At 41.5% G+C, this 17,997-nt stretch overlaps 1 protein-coding gene and 1 long non-coding RNA gene across 7 annotated transcripts; both read right to left on the bottom strand.

Moving 5' to 3' along the window:
* Nucleotides 1–2,964, bottom strand: LOC113019498 (uncharacterized). The gene is made up of 3 exons (XR_003272027.1): nucleotides 2,932–2,964; nucleotides 2,641–2,725; nucleotides 1–140 (listed from the first exon to the last, which is right to left on the bottom strand). It is a non-coding gene; the product is annotated as an uncharacterized LOC113019498 (long non-coding RNA).
* An 11-nt stretch (nucleotides 2,965–2,975) lies between these two features.
* On the bottom strand, nucleotides 2,976–16,072 carry LOC113019497 (uncharacterized). Of its 6 annotated transcripts, none has more exons than XR_003272022.1 (4): nucleotides 15,606–15,986; nucleotides 6,169–6,510; nucleotides 3,598–5,554; nucleotides 2,976–3,005 (listed from the first exon to the last, which is right to left on the bottom strand). XR_003272022.1 is itself a non-coding variant. In XM_026163255.1 (3 exons), the coding sequence occupies exons 1-3, from the start codon at nucleotides 15,679–15,681 to the stop codon at nucleotides 5,340–5,342; spliced, it is 633 nt and encodes a 210-aa protein (XP_026019040.1). In that variant the 5' UTR covers nucleotides 15,682–15,986; the 3' UTR covers nucleotides 3,275–5,339. The 6 variants fall into 6 exon arrangements, 1 of the variants encoding a protein (XP_026019040.1); XR_003272023.1 differs by lacking the exon at nucleotides 15,606–15,986 and adding an exon at nucleotides 7,396–7,727; XR_003272025.1 differs by lacking the exon at nucleotides 2,976–3,005 and adding an exon at nucleotides 15,993–16,072 and having other exon boundaries at nucleotides 5,516–5,554; nucleotides 14,462–15,692.
* Nucleotides 16,073–17,997: the final 1,925 nt, after the last annotated feature.

Here is a 17,997-nt window from a genome sequence, read left to right as displayed (position 1 = left end):
TTGCAGGATTAAGTTCAGTGCGTTTATTTACAGTGAAGTAACAACAGAATGTGACAACAGAAGGATTTCCAGTTAGTGAATCCAAAGCTTCAGTTCAGGCAGGTCCACAGGAATTCTCTCTCTCAGTGGGTCCCAATTTCCTGCAGAGAGGGTAAGATGAGGTGAATGAGCCGAAGCATGCAAAGTTTTAGACTGAAAGAGCCGACTTCCATAACTGTTTCTGAGCCTAATAATGCAGCATCTGATGAAATCCCTCCTCCATCATAAGTAGTGGGCAACTGATCAGAGCTTTACCAGTATGTGAGTTAATGAACCCAGGTGTGCGGAGCTGAAGCACGAGAAGCAGAGGAAGAACCTGCCCTTTGAACACAGGGTGTCTCAGCCTCTTAATATGCTGGTTAGATAAGGTAGAGTGCAATGTTATTCAAGTGTAGTCCATGAAGGGAGATGAGTGAATTCATTTAAACAGGCACCTTATCAAGTGTTAAAAAAAAAGAAAAAAAGGACAAATTCGAAATTATTGACCCACAGAAGGATGAATAAACAGAATGAAATATAAGACAAAAAGAAGGCCTGTCATTTATTTTTAGAAGCCACCCATCTCACATGAGCTCTTTAAAGTTTTCTCTAATTGCTTCTCAGAAACAGATTAAATATTGAGACCTCGTCTGTCATTGCCCCTCTAAAGCTACATCCACACTAGCCCGGACAGATTTGAAAACTGTTTTCATCTGAAAACGCTCCACATCCACACTAGCATTTTCAGTTGTTTTGACAGATTTGTGCGTCAACATTGAAACAGACGAAAACTCTTACGTTCCAGTACTGCGCATGCGTGAAACGCAAGAAGATTCGACCTGCCTCATTTCTATCTGCTGTTTATTTACTTTCCGGCTCTCTGAAACGTTGCGGCAAACGGTTGAGGAAAACCACCAAGTTTTTTTAAATGGACAAACAATGAGGTGGAGTTGCTGTTGTGAGTAACGCAAAAGCAAAAAGTTGCAAAAGCGAGAATTAAAGAATTTGAAGAAAAGCTATCTGAAGCATGTACAAACTGATATTAATCTTTAATAGGGCTGTCAAACTGAGAGCAAACAAAACAACTAACCTACTCTAAGGCTACGTTCACACTGCAGGTCTTAATGCTCAATTCCGATTTTTTGATCAAATCTGATACTACGGGTACTCTAAATGGACCTATCTTCTGTAATGAAATTACAATTACTCACAGGGTTCATACGCCTTTTTCAGGGTCAGGTCTAGGTTAAATTAAGCACCTTTGTTCCCCCTTTTGTTAAGACATAGAAAAAACGCACCACACAAAAATTATGCAAAAGGAAACTGTCACCTTATATGCATATAGTGTATAAACTCAAAATGCACATTTCACTTAAAAATTAAGATGTGAAAATGTGAACAAATCAACTTGTTAGAGATATCCATCTCCTGTTGCTGCTGCTTCTTTCCTGTATGACACAAAAAAAATAGGACAGAGATGTTTCTTTGTTTTTTAAATTAATTCCAAATAAAACTGTTTTATTGCTAACTAGATTGCTGTCTGTATTATTGCTGAAGTCCTAACTGATCCCCTTTAAAGTGTTTGTGCTAATAACATCATGTACAGTCAGACAGGCATGGAGAACAGCACTGACTGGGAGGCTCTGAACTGATCACAAAGTTCAATTCAACCTATAAGACTTTAAGAATGCACAAGCACCTACTTAAAATCTATTTAATTTATCATCCGTGATATTATTATGTACAATTCAGTCCAAATTCGTAGACTCTGACAAATGCATACTCCTTTTCCTCCAATTTGAAGGATGGGTCGGGTGTGTCCTTGGTGGCCCACCATATTCCAGAATTCCTAGCACGGCCCAGCTAATTCCAGTTTCCGCCAATGTCAGCAGCTACTAAGTTTTAATATTACTCCAATTACTCTTTCTGAGTCACAAAATAAACTTTTAAGATATTTTTAGGCAAGAATGTAGCTGTGTAAACTTCAAATATCTGCTCGGCTTATCAAGACATCACATATTTTCAGAAGTGCTGCGACATTTTCGGAGACGTCTGTTAGCAACCAGCTCGACAGCTAGCCGGGGCAATAACAGTGAACCCCCCCGCTGTCTTTCGCTACTCAGGTTAAACATGATATAAGTCACTTAGAGAAATTAAAAATGTTAATTTGGCTTTTTTCAGTGTTTTATTTGTTTGTGAGTAAATCGGTTTGGCTGAGATTAAAGTTTTCACACAGCTGAATAAAAGTCAAATGGAAAACTGATTATCAGAAATGTGAGATGATCGAGAATTATGCCAGTATCCTGTTATATTTTAGACAGAAATGAGCAGACGGCCGAGTTTATTAAACTCCACCAAGACAGCTGGTGATGCAAATCTGAAGGCTAGACCGTCCAGTTTCACAGCCGCTCACTTCTGGCCTACCCGACCTTCTGAGGACCCGGCCCACGTAGACCGCGAAGGCCAGGTCCTCAGGAGGATGCAGCCTATGAATCTGGACACCCCTAATATCATACATTATCCAGGTATTGCAGTATAGTATGCTGCAGCATATTTATGGGTGGAGCCTAGTTAGTGCTCTGTGTGTGGCTTATTTAGTGATTCAAATACACAACAACGCACCATTAAACTTTGAGGCGCTGATGACTCTTGTTGATTTCTCAAGACACAAAGGTGAGGCCTCTTCACTCCTGTGACACCAGCTAGTCTGCAGAAAGAGCAGGAGAACACATATCTTTAGCAGGGCCATGCAGAAATGTTTAAAAGGGTTGATGCTTAAAGTTAAAAAGGGGCACAGATCCAGGCTGGAGAACAACAACACACATTTATCAAGAATCTAATATGGAATCATATCATACTATATCACTGTCATCAGGTGGGAACAATGCAAAGCAAACGCAGTTTATGTTTTACCTGATGGGGTGCAATGTTGCTGTTGAGGGGTTGCTGCTGCTGCTGATGGTGCTGGAGGACAGGGCTGTGTTGATCTGAGGCATTAAAGAGTCCATAGGAAAGATGGTAGCTGATTAAACAAGTCTTATGACATAATAATAAAATCCAAAGACTGGTGACACTGCTTGGAACCATAAGGCTTGTTGCCTAATGGTTCCAAGCAGTGTCACCAACTGTGAGAAATAAACTAGGCTCTGCTTGTGAATCACTCATTGCCTCTCTTCCTCCTTTCATCTCCTCGTCTCATGTATCATCTCCACTTGCTGTCCATCTGATAGTTATAGTAATAGTTAAATATTATTGTTGAGGGCACAGGCAGGACTCTACATGCACACACACATAAAAAAAACATTTGCCTCAAGAAAAGGGCACTTGGGGCATCCATCAGGAAAGGGGCAGGTGCTTAAGCCCATCCCCCCCCCCTGCACGTACCTGATCTTTAGTAAGGCTAAGCATTTGCATTTAGGTAAAACTAGTAAAGGTACATACTGCCTTACTGTTATTGGAAGGAAAAGGAACATGTTATGTGACCCCTCCTTACACAGATTTAATACGATTATAAAGTCTTACACTTGTCTTGCCTGCTAAATTATGCTTTCAGCTGTTAGGTGGCTCTAGGCGGTGTACCTGCACTCCAAGTTGACCTGGCCCATCTGGTGTCATGGTTTGCATGGAAGCCCACGTCCTCAGGAAACCTGTTTCATTATTTTAGCCCTGTTGAGGTTCTAGGATTTAACTACATACAAACTTCACTGTCATGATTTCATGTTCTAGATGTTGTCGGATCTGAAAGAGACTGAAAAACAAACAGGTAGTTTTACACTTTTCTTTTCCAAACATTGTTTACTAGCAAGCATAAACCACTGCACACACACACAGTTCATGTTTTAAGTCTAGATGAAATTACACATTTGAGTGGTTGCATCTAGCCACTTCTTCCAGATCATATGCGGGGGACACAGTCACTCGCAATCTAGTCATGATACAAAATCTCCTCTGTCAAACACGAGGCCTCCTTCTGGTTGAACAAGGCTGGAAAAACCTTAATGGGCTCCTTTTTATGTGAAGGAGCGGCAACTTTACTCTCAATTGACCAAGCTCCTCACCCCATCTCTAAGGGAGAGCCCAGCTCCTCTATGAAAGACGCTCATCGATCCACATCACCGCAGATGTGTGCATCAGAGCACCAGGACCTCTGCCCGATCCACAAATCCAAAAGTAGTGTCCCACAGAAGAATTGACCCATATAGCTTCTTCAGCTTGAGCCCGGCTGGGCCAACTGATCATCGCCCTTGAGCCTCTCTCCAGGCTTGGCTACAGGTTAGGACCCTGGTAGCCATGTTCCAGGCAGGGTACGCTGGCTACCTTGATTTTTCTTGGCATTGGAGTTATCTAAATCACTTTTCCCTGCATATTCTTTTGATTGGATCATGATGCCCAACATTTCAACATACGACAACAGATAAGTCGAATACACAACGCATTTAAAATAGGTATTTATTTAAGTTTTCCACACGGGCAGGTTGGGGCCCGCTTGCGTTTCCCCATCCGCCGACATCCCAGGTTGGGGCCCGCTTGCGTTTCCCCATCCGCCGACATCCCAGGTTGGGGCCCGCTTGCGTTTCCCCATCCGCCGACATCCCAGGTTGGGGCCCGCTTGCGTTTCCCCATCCGCCGACATCCCAGGTTGGGGCCCGCTTGCGTTTCCCCATCCGCCGACATCCCAGGTTGGGGCCCGCTTGCGTTTCCCCATCCGCAGACATCCCAGGTTGGGGCCCACTTGCGTTTCCCCATCTGTCGACGCCCTCAGTTGGGGCATGTGCTTGCCTTCCTCATCTGCCGACGTCCCAGAACTTTGGTGGGTTCAGATGTAGTGGTCACCCCACTTTGCTAGAGACTTGTCTTCACTCCTATTGTTTCTTTTCATTCAGATGCACTGGGTTCTTTCAAATTGCATAAAGAAAAAATGTTGGGGGGACGGGCTATGTCAGGTGACATAAGGTAAAAGATGGGGCACCAGTCATCAGACTCCGACACAGAGACAACCTCACACTCACATACACGTCTATGGCCAATATAGGACTGCTATTTAGGCGAGCATGCAAACCTTTGGACTGGGAGGAAGCTCGAGTACACAGAGAGAAGATATGCAGGGACAGACAGAACGACCAAACTGTATCTGTCACACGGATCTCTATGCTGTGAGGATGCAGTTTTTAAAGCAGTAAACTCAAAACCCCCTCCACTTTACTGCAGTGGAAAGGTTTGTGTAGAATTTGAGCTTTGGACAAGAATGTGTTTGTGGTCTCACTTAGAATTGTTAGACCACTGAATTATTTGCAGATTATTAATGTTATTTGCTTTGTTTCTCAGTCAGATTCATTATTAGAAGGAGGAGAAAAGGGTGAATTCTTTTTACAGCAATTTATAAGCCACTTTATAGCAACTGGCGCACATACACAACCACACACAACCACACCAAAACAAAACAGACTGACTGCCAGCCCAGGATGTTCTCTACTGGCTCCATCCTTCTTCCCTCCATCCTCCTTCCCTCCATCCTCTGTGTCTCCTCCTGACTGACCTGCAGGTGAGAAACAGGTGTGAGGTGTCAGCTGTCAGGTAGGTGATGAGTGAAGAACAGAAGAGAATCCATTTCCTCTTCAAACTGCTGTCAGACATTATCTACTGCACTCTGATCACATCACTCAGACCAGCTGTGGCTCAGAAGGTAGAGTACGTCAGGTCGTGATTCAATCCCTCTCGGATATATGTCAAAATATTCTTGAGCAAGACACTGAACCCCAAAATAACCCATGCTGCTTTCACTGATACGATGATATTCTGATATTCCCCACCATGTATTATCCATTTGAATCATTTCAAATTATGGAAAAGACTTTCATTTACATAGTGCTTTTTATTTAAACACGGCATTCAGTCAGGTTTGTAGTTTTGTCTCTGTATATCATCTGCCATTTTTAAACAATATTCTATTTTTCAGTTACAGAAAATATTTTGCTTGTCCAATTACTTTACTCTGGCAAAAAAGGAGAAAGAGATACAAGTCCCCTTCAAAATATATTTCAAGAAATGAAAGTAGGGGTGTTTCTAGATTTATTGTACCATTTAGCTTTGTACTACACCCACCCGGTGGTATACCCAGGGGAGGTAATGTTGTGAATAAGCCTGTCTCACCTGGGTCAGTAACGTTGAGGAAGACCGTTTTATTAAAGTATCTTCCACTATGGTCCACCCCTTGAAGCTCGTATGTCCCACTGTCGTTGCTGGTCAGGTTCTTCAATGTTACAGAGACTGTGCCGCTGATATTGCTACAGTCCATCCCCTCCACCCGACCCTTGATTGACTCCTCCTGGTCACTGGGACGTGTTGGTGTTGAGTCTTGGCAGTAGGAGATATATTTATCATTGTTTTTATATTTTTCAAGTCTTTTTAGCCATACAGATGTGGTGTCAGTGGGAACCTGAAATGTCAGATTGACACTCATCCCAGGATGTCGTAAGATCTGCTGGTCTGAAGCTGAGGAAAAGAAAAGAAAACAGAGTGAGGACTCATCACCTTCACAGCAGCCAATCTGCTTCTGTTCAGAACCACCCACCAAACTACTGAGCCAAACTTTAACACTAGAAGTGATTCGCTCACTGTAAATCACTTTTAAGCAGACATCTGATGACCCTCTACTGTACTTGTACTGAAAAATGCCCACTTTATGTTGCCAGCACTGCACAACCAAATATTGTTGACCTTGTGTGGTGTAAGTCACCATGTTGTTGGGGATCACTTCCAGTGTGTATAAGGCTTCAGTGCAGGGTTAAGAGACAGGATGTGCTTACCCTGTGACCAAAACGCATTTCCAAAATAGTCATCTACCTCCCATTTAAAACTCTGAATTAGAATCCCAAAATACCTCACTAACCAATAAATCTCCTACTATTCACATTTTTAGGCCCAATAGCTGTGTTTTACACAGGAACAGCCACAGACTCTAAATGTTTTCCGTGACTCGCCGTCAGGAGCTGTCCACTGAACCAGTGACATTAGAAACAGGACTGTAAACAATGTACATAGTCTAGTCTTTAGTGATCGTGTGTTGAGCCACGGGTAACTTTGCGGATTTTACCTGTTACCACATGTGGGGACCGGTCTATAGTTATTTTTTCTAGACGTTTCCTTTTCCACTAATTTTAGGAGAACAGTTTGATACGTTTTAAAGCCTGAGTTTACTCCTCAGATTTGCATACGTTTCTAATCGGTTCAGTCCAGCTTTACTTTTGACGTTAAACCTGTCCGGTCACCAACACACCCATCGACATATTTACAGAATGTGAACTTATTTATCTGTGAGTTTCTGTAACTTCACAAATCATTACAAAACAGCAGCATTTAAAACCTGCTCAGCCTTACCTGCAGAGCCCAACGAGACGTGGATGACCAGTAAACTCAAGCAGAGACCCAAATATGTCCCAGCACTCATGGCGTTGTTGTGAGTCTTTCTTCTTCGACAATAAAACGTTTTATATTTTATATGCGATAGATCCCCCGCGATAAAGAAGTTTAAAAGAAAATACTATTACTAAAAAGTGGAAAAAAACTTCCCTGCGTCTATCCTCCGTGCGTCGTCCTTAATGTCGATGGGTCCACTGAAAACCGGTGAAAACTGGATCTTCACAAGTTCCGCATACTTACACTTAAACGAATCAGCAGGAGGACCTCTATCAACTTATACTACCTGTGAATAAATATTGGTTGAAAGTACACGTGCATGTCTGGGATTGGTCAGTCATCACTGTGCTCTCTGCAGAGGCGGTCCTAGGCTGTTTGGTGCCCCGGGAGAACATCCATCTATCTATCTATCTATCTATCTATCTATCTATCTATCTATCTATCTATCTATCTATCTATCTATCTATCGAGGGAGAGAGAGAGAGAGTATGCAGACGGCTAACAAACAGTCCTTATAATTTGTTGAGAATAGCAGACAAATCAACAATACATCTCTTCCAATTAATGAAATAATATTATTACGCTGAACACAGTCCAAAAGATCCAATAAGCCACATCAGCGTCTACTCTCTGTCTGTTCAGTATCATAGCCAAGTAGCTAACAAAGATAAACAGAAATTTTCACTATCCCTACCAATAAATGTTATCTTGTTTCAGGATGCATGTCATACATAATACCTGCCATTATCCAGTGACACATCTGCTTACCTGTATCTTTTGCTCCTTTCTCCTCTTCTTTTTTAAAGAAGAAACTGAGCAGCTGTTGGCTTTGACGTTCTCCTGGCTTGGATTTACAACGTTACATTACATCACGTTACACAAATATATTGCACAGGTTGTGTATGAGACTTCAGCACAGCAGCAGCAGCAAGCAGGTGCACCGAGGACCCTCACGCTCACTTTTCACGTATATGTTTGTGATAGAATTTACAAAACACATCGGTGCAAATTATAAGTGTATATCATGATGTGTGGCGTTTTTGTGTTTGTTGGCCCCCACCACGAACCCACTCTGGGCAACTGCCCATGTTGCCCATGTAAAAAACTGCTATTACTTATTATTACTTATACTTATTTTCCACCCTAATTTACGAATAAATTCTTTACAAATCCTACCATGTGAATTCATGGATATTTTTTTTTCACATTCTGTCTCTCACAGTTGAAGTGTACCTCTGGTGCAAATTACTGACCTCTGTCATCATTTTAAGTGGGGGAACTTGCACAATCGGTGGCTGACTAAATACTTTTTTGCCCCACTGTATAAGAATAATGATGTGGTGACATGAGATACTCTGTGGTCTCATGTCATCACAGAGCATCACCTCTGAATCAGAGCTCGATTGTTTCTTGGTGGGTCTCATTTACATTGTCCTCGTCACCTCTGTTGTGGAGTTGATTTGAATAAACGGACTCTGATGTAGTTCTCTGGATGTTTTTATGTAGAATAAATAACAGTAATTGTAAATATTCCAACTCAAAGGAGGATATTCATCATGTGCTGTCTATGTATCACTGCAGCTATAATGTGTTGTGCAAAGCATTCCTTTTACTTCTCGACTGATTGATGGGACTTTGTTTTCTCTTTGTTGCTCTAGCTTCTTTACCTTATGATATGAAATGCACTGAGGCAACTGTTGTGGTGATTTTTTGCTATATAAATAAAATTGAAAAAGTACTGGATCGATACTATCAAGAGCAATACTTTTTTTCTATCCTTTAAAATCAGTATGTAGCCCATTGAATTGTGTTATGTTTTTAAATGAAAATGTATACTTCAGACTTTACTATGACAAATGTTTGAACCTTTTTTGTGTTGACTAACATGTCTATTTGATTTATAGCCTGTATGAGATTTAAACAGAGAAAGTTGACCCAAAGTGCATTAAAGACAGATACATTTACATTCCATATAACTGCTCTCCCTAACGTAAGCTCCCCTAATGGGTTAAAAATATCAGTATCTGCAATACTGAAACTGTATTTACTTGGAATCATTGTTCTATAATCCAAATCTATAGTATTGCACTACTCTTAACTAAAATGCTCATGTAGGCTATAACAAATTTTGGTTGCAATAAAAACTCTAAAACTCATGGACACAACTATCCAAAATTGATCCAGCTTTTTGAAGGCTACATTTAAAAAAAATAAAAATAAAAAATAGCCTAGCTACATAACAGTACAGGTAATGACTTGTTTATGTTGCATATATGGTTTGTGTCACGGCTGCCGAGGTGAGCCGTGTGGAGTTGGAAGAAGGACCCAAGATGCAAGCAGTGGATGAGATGCTAATGAGGTTTATTTACAAAGGTGTAGTGGCAGACAAGCAGTGGGGCATGACAAATAACTGAAGACACCTAAACTGGGAGAACTAAAATAACAGACCTGGAAGCATACGACAAAGGGCTGAGACGCAGCCAAGGAACAGGACACCGTTGAACACAGGGTAACCGCAGACTGACACGGCGTAACACAGACGAACCAGCAACAGGCAGGAGAACACACAGGGCTTAAATACACACACCAGTAATCAGGGGATGAGAGACAGGAGGGCAACACAGCTGGGAGGAATCAGAGCTGAGGGGACAGGGGAAACGTAAACAGAACACACTCACATCAGACAGAGACCTTCACAATAAAACAGGAAACTCAGACACAGGGAACCAAACAAGACACAGAACTAAACAGACAGATTCACAAACAGTTGGGGTGACACCATAGACAGAGACACAGACGCAGACTCAGAGGCAGACCAAACATAACACATAGAACTCAAACAATAATCATCATCATCATCATAATAAACTAGAAAATGATAACAAACTAAAAGCGCTGGGTAACCGACCCAGGACCATGACAGTTTGTAAACTTACAGTCTGTATAGCAGGATGCAGACAGACAGCAGAGAGACGCAAACCTCCCAGCACCCTCTTAGTTAGGACATCAACATCAACATCAACATCCTCTTTGCTGTTGCATGCTGGGGCAGCAGGTTGAGATTTGCAGATGAAAAGAAACTCAATAGACTGACCCACAAGGCCAGAAAGTTGTCAGGAGCTGGACTCTCTTAACGTAGAGACAGAGAGGTGGATGTTGTCCAAGGTAAGGACAATACCTCCCACCCACTCAATGACATGCTGGCCAGTCACAGGAGCACGTTCAGTGAGAGACTGAGATTACTGATAATGTACGCATGAACGACACGGAAAATCCTTTCTACCTGTGGATGTGTTTCAGTAGAACTCTTCCATCTAATGTACAGGACACATTCCGATAGCTCTACACCCTTGATATTTGCACATCCCCTTTTGAGAGAATTAAGTTTTAAAGTTTGGTAAGAGGAGTACTAGAGGGTAATGGTCTTCAGGTGCTGCAACTCTGGCCCTTTAGATAGAGAGAGCAGGTTGGGTTATCTGTTCCACAATTATTTAAATTAAACAATCATCAATGGAGCTGTGATATAAGGATTCCTGGTGCTCACAAGTACAACAACAAAGCCAGAAATTCAAAAAGACGTTTATCCATGCAATCAGTACCTACCTAGCTTACATTTTCAAGTTATCAACAATAACTCTGGATTATGGACAAAGCCAAAATGGACTTTTTGAGTAAGAATGTCATAAAGTTTTTATGTGTCAGTTAGAATGATTATTTTCTTTGTTCCCTGATTAGACTAGAACAATTAAATAAATATATAAAAAATACATATGGTGATTGTACAGGGTTCAGGATGGGGTAAACCCTCATGAACAACAGTAACATCCTGTAATAGAGTCACAGAAACAATTTTTAGCTGATAAATCCAGTGATCGCTGCCTCTGTCCTCATTCAGATTAGTATATTTTATTACAAAAATAATTAACTCTTACCTAACAGACTTCAGTGTCTGTAAACACCCACACTTGTGTAGATTAGAGATCCGATATCAATTGTACGATATAGGACATTAGAAAGTCTGACTTGACAGGAGGATTCAAAGAAAACCTGCCTCCTTCTCTACCGTGTCTCCTTCATCCATCCTCAAAATTAAAGCCAGTCTGCTGTGAGAGACTGAACCAGCAGAGTTCACATTAAATGGTCACACTTATGGCTATATAGCATCACACAGACTCTGACATTTAAAAAAAAACAAAAAAAACCGACAAATACATCAGAAAAAAAACAAATATTTACTTCAATCATTAACACAATTAGACAACATGTAAAAACAAATAATTTGATTAAAAAAAACAAATTCCATATATTAGCATGTTTTAGCATCTTAAATACTGCACAACAGATTTCATGATTAGATGTCTCCATAAATAAATACATGTTCAAATGTCCACCTTTGCACAGGTATAGAAACAGGTTCATTCTCTGTTGACAGTTTCTTACTTTATACAAACTCTACAGGGGTGATTTTTTTAACATCCACCTGGATGCTGGAGATAAACTTATCAACCCACACATGGAGGCTTTAAGATGTGGAGTCTAGCCAAAGGTTGGTGTCACCGTGTCCAAGTCCTTCATTTATACAGTTTATAATTATACCAGGAAAGTGAAGCTCTCGCCACGACCTGTTGATCATGTGTTTTATCCACTCTAAAAGTTGAAGTTACAGGAACTCTGAGATGTGTCCATCCTGCTGCTGTGGTCATCATCTTAATGACAGGATGACGCTGTGGGAAACTCTGGTTTGTCTGATGTTCAGGGGTCCAAACCCAGAGTGCAGTTCATGTATTCATGAGAAAAAAAAAAATCTGTCTCCGTCTCTTTCCGTTACACGGAGTTAAAGGAAAAAATGGTTTGCTTCAGACAAACATCTTGATCAGCAGGAAGGTCATGAGAATTCTTCTCCTTGCATGTAACGAATTTATAAATTATCCCAGCAATGACTGCAAAGAGCAACAAAGTACAAACTGTCAGTCCAACTTTGAGTCCGACAGATTGATCCTCCTTCCCTCCATCCTCTGTGTGTCCTCCTGGCTGACCTGCAGGTGAGAAACAGGTGTGAGGTGTCAGCTGTCAGGTAGGTGATGAGTGAAGAACAGAACAGAATCAAACTGCTGTCAGACATTATCTACTGCACTCTGATCACATCACTCAGACCAGCTGCTTTCTACAAAGTCTCATCAACAACATCTTTAGAAACAAACATCAACAACCAGGAAGCAGCTTCACCTCTGATCACACACACACTCAACTCTGCTCACTCACCTGGAGGATCAACAACAGTCAGGCTGATGTTGCTAAGTGATTTCCACGAGACTGTTTCGTCCTCGAAGACAAGACACTCGTATGTTCCAGTGTTACTCCTCGTCACATTCTTAAGGGTCAAAGACAGGTCTCCATATTTCATCTGTCTGTCCTGCAGATCCACCCAGTTCTTAAACGATGGATGTTGCCCTTGTGGCTGAGGTTGCCCTCTGCGGTTCAAATAGACATATTCTTCCCCCAGGTCAGCTTTGCGCCACTTTACACCTATCAAGTTGTTGTGTGGAGCTTGACATGGCAGAGTGACGTCCTTTCCAGATTCAGCTGTCTTCGTCTGGACTAAAAAAGGAAACAGAGAAGAGTTTACACATTACATGAATCCCTTCCCTCCATCCTCTGTGTGTCCTCCTGTCTGACCTGCAGGTGAGAAACAGGTGTGAGGTGTCAGCTGTCAGGTAGGTGATGAGTGAAGAACAGAACAGAATCCATTTCCTCTTCAAACTGCTGTCAGACATTATCTACTGCACTCTGATCACAACACCCCGGCTAGCTATCGAGCTGGTGGGTAAAATATGTCTCCGAAAACGTCGGAGTGCTTTTGCAAATATGTGATGTCTTTAAAAACCGAGCAGATATTTGAACTTTACACAGCTACATTCTCGCCTGAAAATATGTTAAAAGTTTGTTTTGTGACGCAGAAAGAGTAATAAGAGTAATATTAAAACTAAGTAGCTGCCGCCATTGTTCGAAACTGGAATAGGCTGGGCTGCGCTATGAATTCTGGGATAGGTTGGGCCACGAACGATACACCCGACCCATCCTTCAAATCCGGAGAAATGAAGGACCCATTTCTGGGCCGCATTTGTCGGAGTCTTCGAAATTGGACAGCCTTCGTCGTGTCGCATTGATGTAATGCGGCCTCAGGAGGATGTGGTTCCTGTATTTGGACACAGCTAGGATACTGGACACAGCTTCTTCTTCTTCTTCGAGGTTTAACGGCAGCTGGCATCCTTGTACATGCAGCGCTGCCATCTTCTGTTTCAGTCCGTTATTACACTCTTAAATCCTACTTATTCCAGCGTCTTTTGGGATCTTACAAAGCTTCAAACGACTATTAAATTAGTCGTCGACGATTTTGATAGTCAACGTAATCGTGACTAGTCGACTAATCGTGGCAGCCCTAGTTTCATTTTAATAGACAACTTTTGTACACAAACGTCAACTCGACACCCACTTGAGATATAAACACAGATCCTGCATCGAGCTTGTAAGATCTTCAGGGTGTCAGACTGTGGGATGCAATTTTTTCATTCAATGAGGAAAGATTCTAAAAGAAAACATGGCAATACAATTGAAACATGGCAAAAACAGGTAATTTTCTACAGGTGACACTAAGTTAAACTATAGCTTAATGAACAATGTTTTAATTATAATATATCATATATACAGTATGTTTAGTTTTTATTTAAAAGTGCATCATAAATACACTTATAACATCTGTAAGCACACTTCTGGTTAATAATGCAGCAAGTTATTATTGGCTCTCTCTGTCTGGACAAATTAATTTGAGTTAAGGGTATAAACTCACACCGTCATCTTCATCCGGGTTACCACACACACAAAATAGATTAAGCCTTGCCACACTCGTCTATACAACTCCTCATTCAACAATCATTTTCAGTGAGCCAGCAGATCACACACAAGTTACAGTACGAGCATAAGTGCTAACAATATGTCATTGTTTTACAAAAAAACCCAAACTACTCACCCATGACACCTTCATGTTTCACACCCACCATTGGCTTCAATGCCCAAATCCCAAGTCCTGGGGGGTGTACTCATCCTCCTGTCTGCTCTCCTTCCGCTCTGGAGCACCAGTTTTTTGTTTGTTTGTTTTTTGGTTGACAAACCCAAAGAAAACAAAAAACCCTTCAAAATGAAAATATTTTTCTTCTACTTAGTGTGTCCCTAACACTCATTTTCCTCAGAGCTCCTCTTTTGCAGAGTTGGTTCAAGTGATGTATTTCCCAAAAACATTTCAAAAATGCCTTTTTAATCAGTGGAGTGTAAACTCCCCAAGTAAATATTGCAGTTTGATATTTGGACGTGTCAGTAGAACTCATGTGGCACCTAGTTTACTGGAATTCTGCGAATATGAGCATCCAGTGTGACGTTGTAGAGGCGGCCCTCCTACTTTTTCGGCCGTGGGGGGATTTGATACACTACAATGCATCAGTCGCGTCATCTCTATTCACTCCAATGGATCAGTTTTGTTTTTTGTTTTGTTACAGCGATGGCAGACGGAGCACAAGAGAGAGGATTTTATTATGGATTTCAAAATCTTATCTGGTTTTCTTATTCAGTTCAATTTCATTTATATATCGCCAAATCACAACAATAGTCGCCTTAGGGCGAGCCCCCATATGGCTAAGAAAATGTCTGGAGGCGGCCCTGTTTGCAAGCATATTTGTGCCTGCGTCTTTTTTACCTTATAAAAACATCTGAACAAAATTAAAGAAATGTTATATATTGGCACTCTTGAAAGGCGTTTTTTGTATGTCTATTAAAGTTATTAGCAGAAAATTGATTGCAGCTTCTCCCTTTTGACAGGAACGTTGTTTGTGGCTCAATGTTTGACAAGTAAGCGCCGCAGGGAACAATCTCAAGTCTTCATGTTTAAACTCGCGACTCTCCCAATCAACAGCTCCCAAACCTCCGACCAACGCGCCATCTACGATGACCTGACGTCGCCACAACTTTAAGATTTTGGAAAAAATTTTAACCAATAAAAGGCTTCAAATACTTAATCACACAAAATGACGTTTTCACAGTCAGCGGGGGTGATTTGTTTTGGAGTGTTCAGTGATGTTATGAATAACAGAACACGGTTCGGCGCCGAGGCGAAATCTCACCGGCGAAAGTGGACGCGGTGGCGACGACAACGAGCATCAGAATCCAGCAGGGCCACGAAAACGTTACAACAGCCATTTGCGCTTAACCTAAAACAGCAAAGAATGAGGAAGGAATAGACGCAGGGTTAAAGTCACGGAGTCCAGTTAGTTTACGTACACAGTAAAGATTTACTGAAATATCCGTTTGTTTACCGTCGTTTTAAACTACGACAGAAAATGATGTGACGTTGCTGTACCAGCTCGTACCGTGAACCCGTTTAAACGTTAGCGCTTTACAGATTAATGGTGAATAACACGGTAAACATCGAGGGTCACGTTCAATGTGTCAGTAAAAACAGAGACGCCGGTAAACGTTTCTCTTTTAAAGGTTTTCCGTCAGTTACTCACGAGCTCTCAGCCACGTACAGCCAACACGACCACGGTGGAAACTACTCTGAATGAGCGCACCGGATCCGGTGAAGCTTCTTTACCGGTGTTGTGCCAAAAAGTGATTGTCTGCCAAAAAGTGATTTCCAGTGTTTCTGTGTATTTTTTATGTGTAATATCTTTACGTATGTTCGTAAATAGACTTCAGTGAACAGGGGATACAAAGGGGTTACATAAAGAATTAAAAAATTATCTGTTTTTTAAGTATCTTTACAACTTGTACTTACATTATAACCAATCCGGTCCTTTATCCCCACTTAAAATATTTTTACAGAACTATTGTAATATTTGCTGCCATTTCTGCTGTCCTGTTGGGCAACTTACTCTTACAAAATACATTTTTAATGTTAATGAGATTTTTTTTACTGCATAAATAAAGGTTATATAAAAGTCGCTGCCAAAAACTGATTGCGGCTTGTATCTTGTTACACGAATGTTGTTTGTGGCTCAAGATGACTTTATGTCATCCATAAGGGATGCATTTGACATATGTTTAACATATTATAGCCCAACAAGTTACTTATAGCACTTTAAATATGAGCAATCGCTTTTTGGCAAATACCGGAAATCAGTTTTTGGCAGACAATCACTTTTTGGCACAACACCGGCTCCAGAACTTTCTGGAGTTTTCCAGACCAGCGGAGGAGCCGAGAGTTCTGCTAGATACATTAACCGACATTTGTTTATTCGTTTAGATTTTTAAGGTTCCGAAATTACATTAAAGTAAACATGGTTCGTTTAAATAGCTGATTGATGTCGTTCTTTTTTTCCCAATAAAAAGCTAAACTAATCACGCGGAAATGGTTCAGGAAGTCTGTGGGCGGTTCCCGTTCGAATAGGAAGTAAACAAACCGCTGTTTTTTCCTCTTCAAACTTTAGTTATAAAACACGCCGCCCCCAAAACAAACAAAACGAACTAGAAAGCACTTACAGAAAGGTACCGCACTAAGAGGATCACTTATAAGTAAAAAAAAAAACAAAAAACAATTCTACCAAAATATGTAATTTACATAGACAGGGAAGAGTTTCATCCATCCATCCATTCGCTTCCGCTTATCCTTTTCAGGGTCGCGGGGGGCGCTGGAGCCTATCCCAGCTGTCATAGGGCGAAAGGCGGGGTACACCCTGGACAGGTCGCCAGTCTGTCGCAGGGCCAACATACAGGGACAGACAACCATTCACATTCACACCTAGTGATCCAATAGTTGGGTTGCGGTCACGTGGTTCTGATGACGTGCGGAGGCAGCGCGATTTTTGAGTGGAGGGCGGAAGTAAACATGGAGGACACTGTGGAGAGTCAGGAGAGCAGCTATTGTGCAACTTTAGACCCCGTTTCTCGGGAGAGATATAAACAGATAGTTAAAAAATATATCGGACGTGATCCGTATTCTTTGAAAATGTCCGAATACACCACAGCCTACTATCGAGGCTGTGGATATCACCAACTACTTGGTCCTCCAGACTTCTTACTACACTAGGCAGCAAATGAAAGCTTTCAAGAGTCTGGAGGCGTACAATTTTTTTGTCAGCGGGTGGGTCCACAACCTTGGAACAAAACGTCTCCGTGATGGATACAGTTTGGTGTTTGCAAGGGTGAGTGTTTGTTCTTATATTGCTTTATCTTAAACACGCTAACAGTTAGCGGTAGCGGCTTTAACGTCAACAAACATGCCACATCCTTAGGACTTCGTTAGAGTGACAGTTGTTTGTTTCAAGGTAAACCATTCTCAGAGGTCTAACGAGACACCTCTGAAGACTTGGGTAATTGCAAAGGAGGATGGAGAAGTGATTGCAGCTCATTGCAATTGTATGGCAGGGTTAGTAGCCTAATTAAGTAGGCTCAAATCCGGGCTCTCAGCCGTCTGTTGCATATCCAAAATCGCCTCTGCACATCGATGCTGTTCTGCCTTAAGCTTCATTCTTTTCTCTCGTTTGAGAACTGATTCCGATCTGGGTTTTCGTTTGT

This window comes from Astatotilapia calliptera, chromosome 3, assembly GCF_900246225.1.
Source record: "Astatotilapia calliptera chromosome 3, fAstCal1.2, whole genome shotgun sequence".
Lineage (NCBI taxonomy): Eukaryota > Metazoa > Chordata > Actinopteri > Cichliformes > Cichlidae > Astatotilapia > Astatotilapia calliptera.
Note: the sequence above shows the minus strand (reverse complement) of the source record. Positions and strands in the feature narration are given on the sequence as shown.

What these genes read in the sequence shown, in the direction of transcription:
- LOC113019497 (XM_026163255.1), bottom strand. Translation starts at nt 15,681, where the DNA reads ATGGCTGTTGTAACGTTTTCGTGGCCCTGCTGGATTCTGATGCTCGTT. An exon ending in CACCGCGTCCACTTTCGCCG is followed by an intron (nt 6,511 to 15,605) that starts GTGAGATTTCGC and finishes TCTTTTCCTCAG; the next exon opens with CTTCAGACCAGCAGATCTTA. An exon ending in CCTCAACGTTACTGACCCAG is followed by an intron (nt 5,555 to 6,168) that starts GTGAGACAGGCT and finishes TCTCACCTGCAG; the next exon opens with GTCAGTCAGGAGGAGACACA.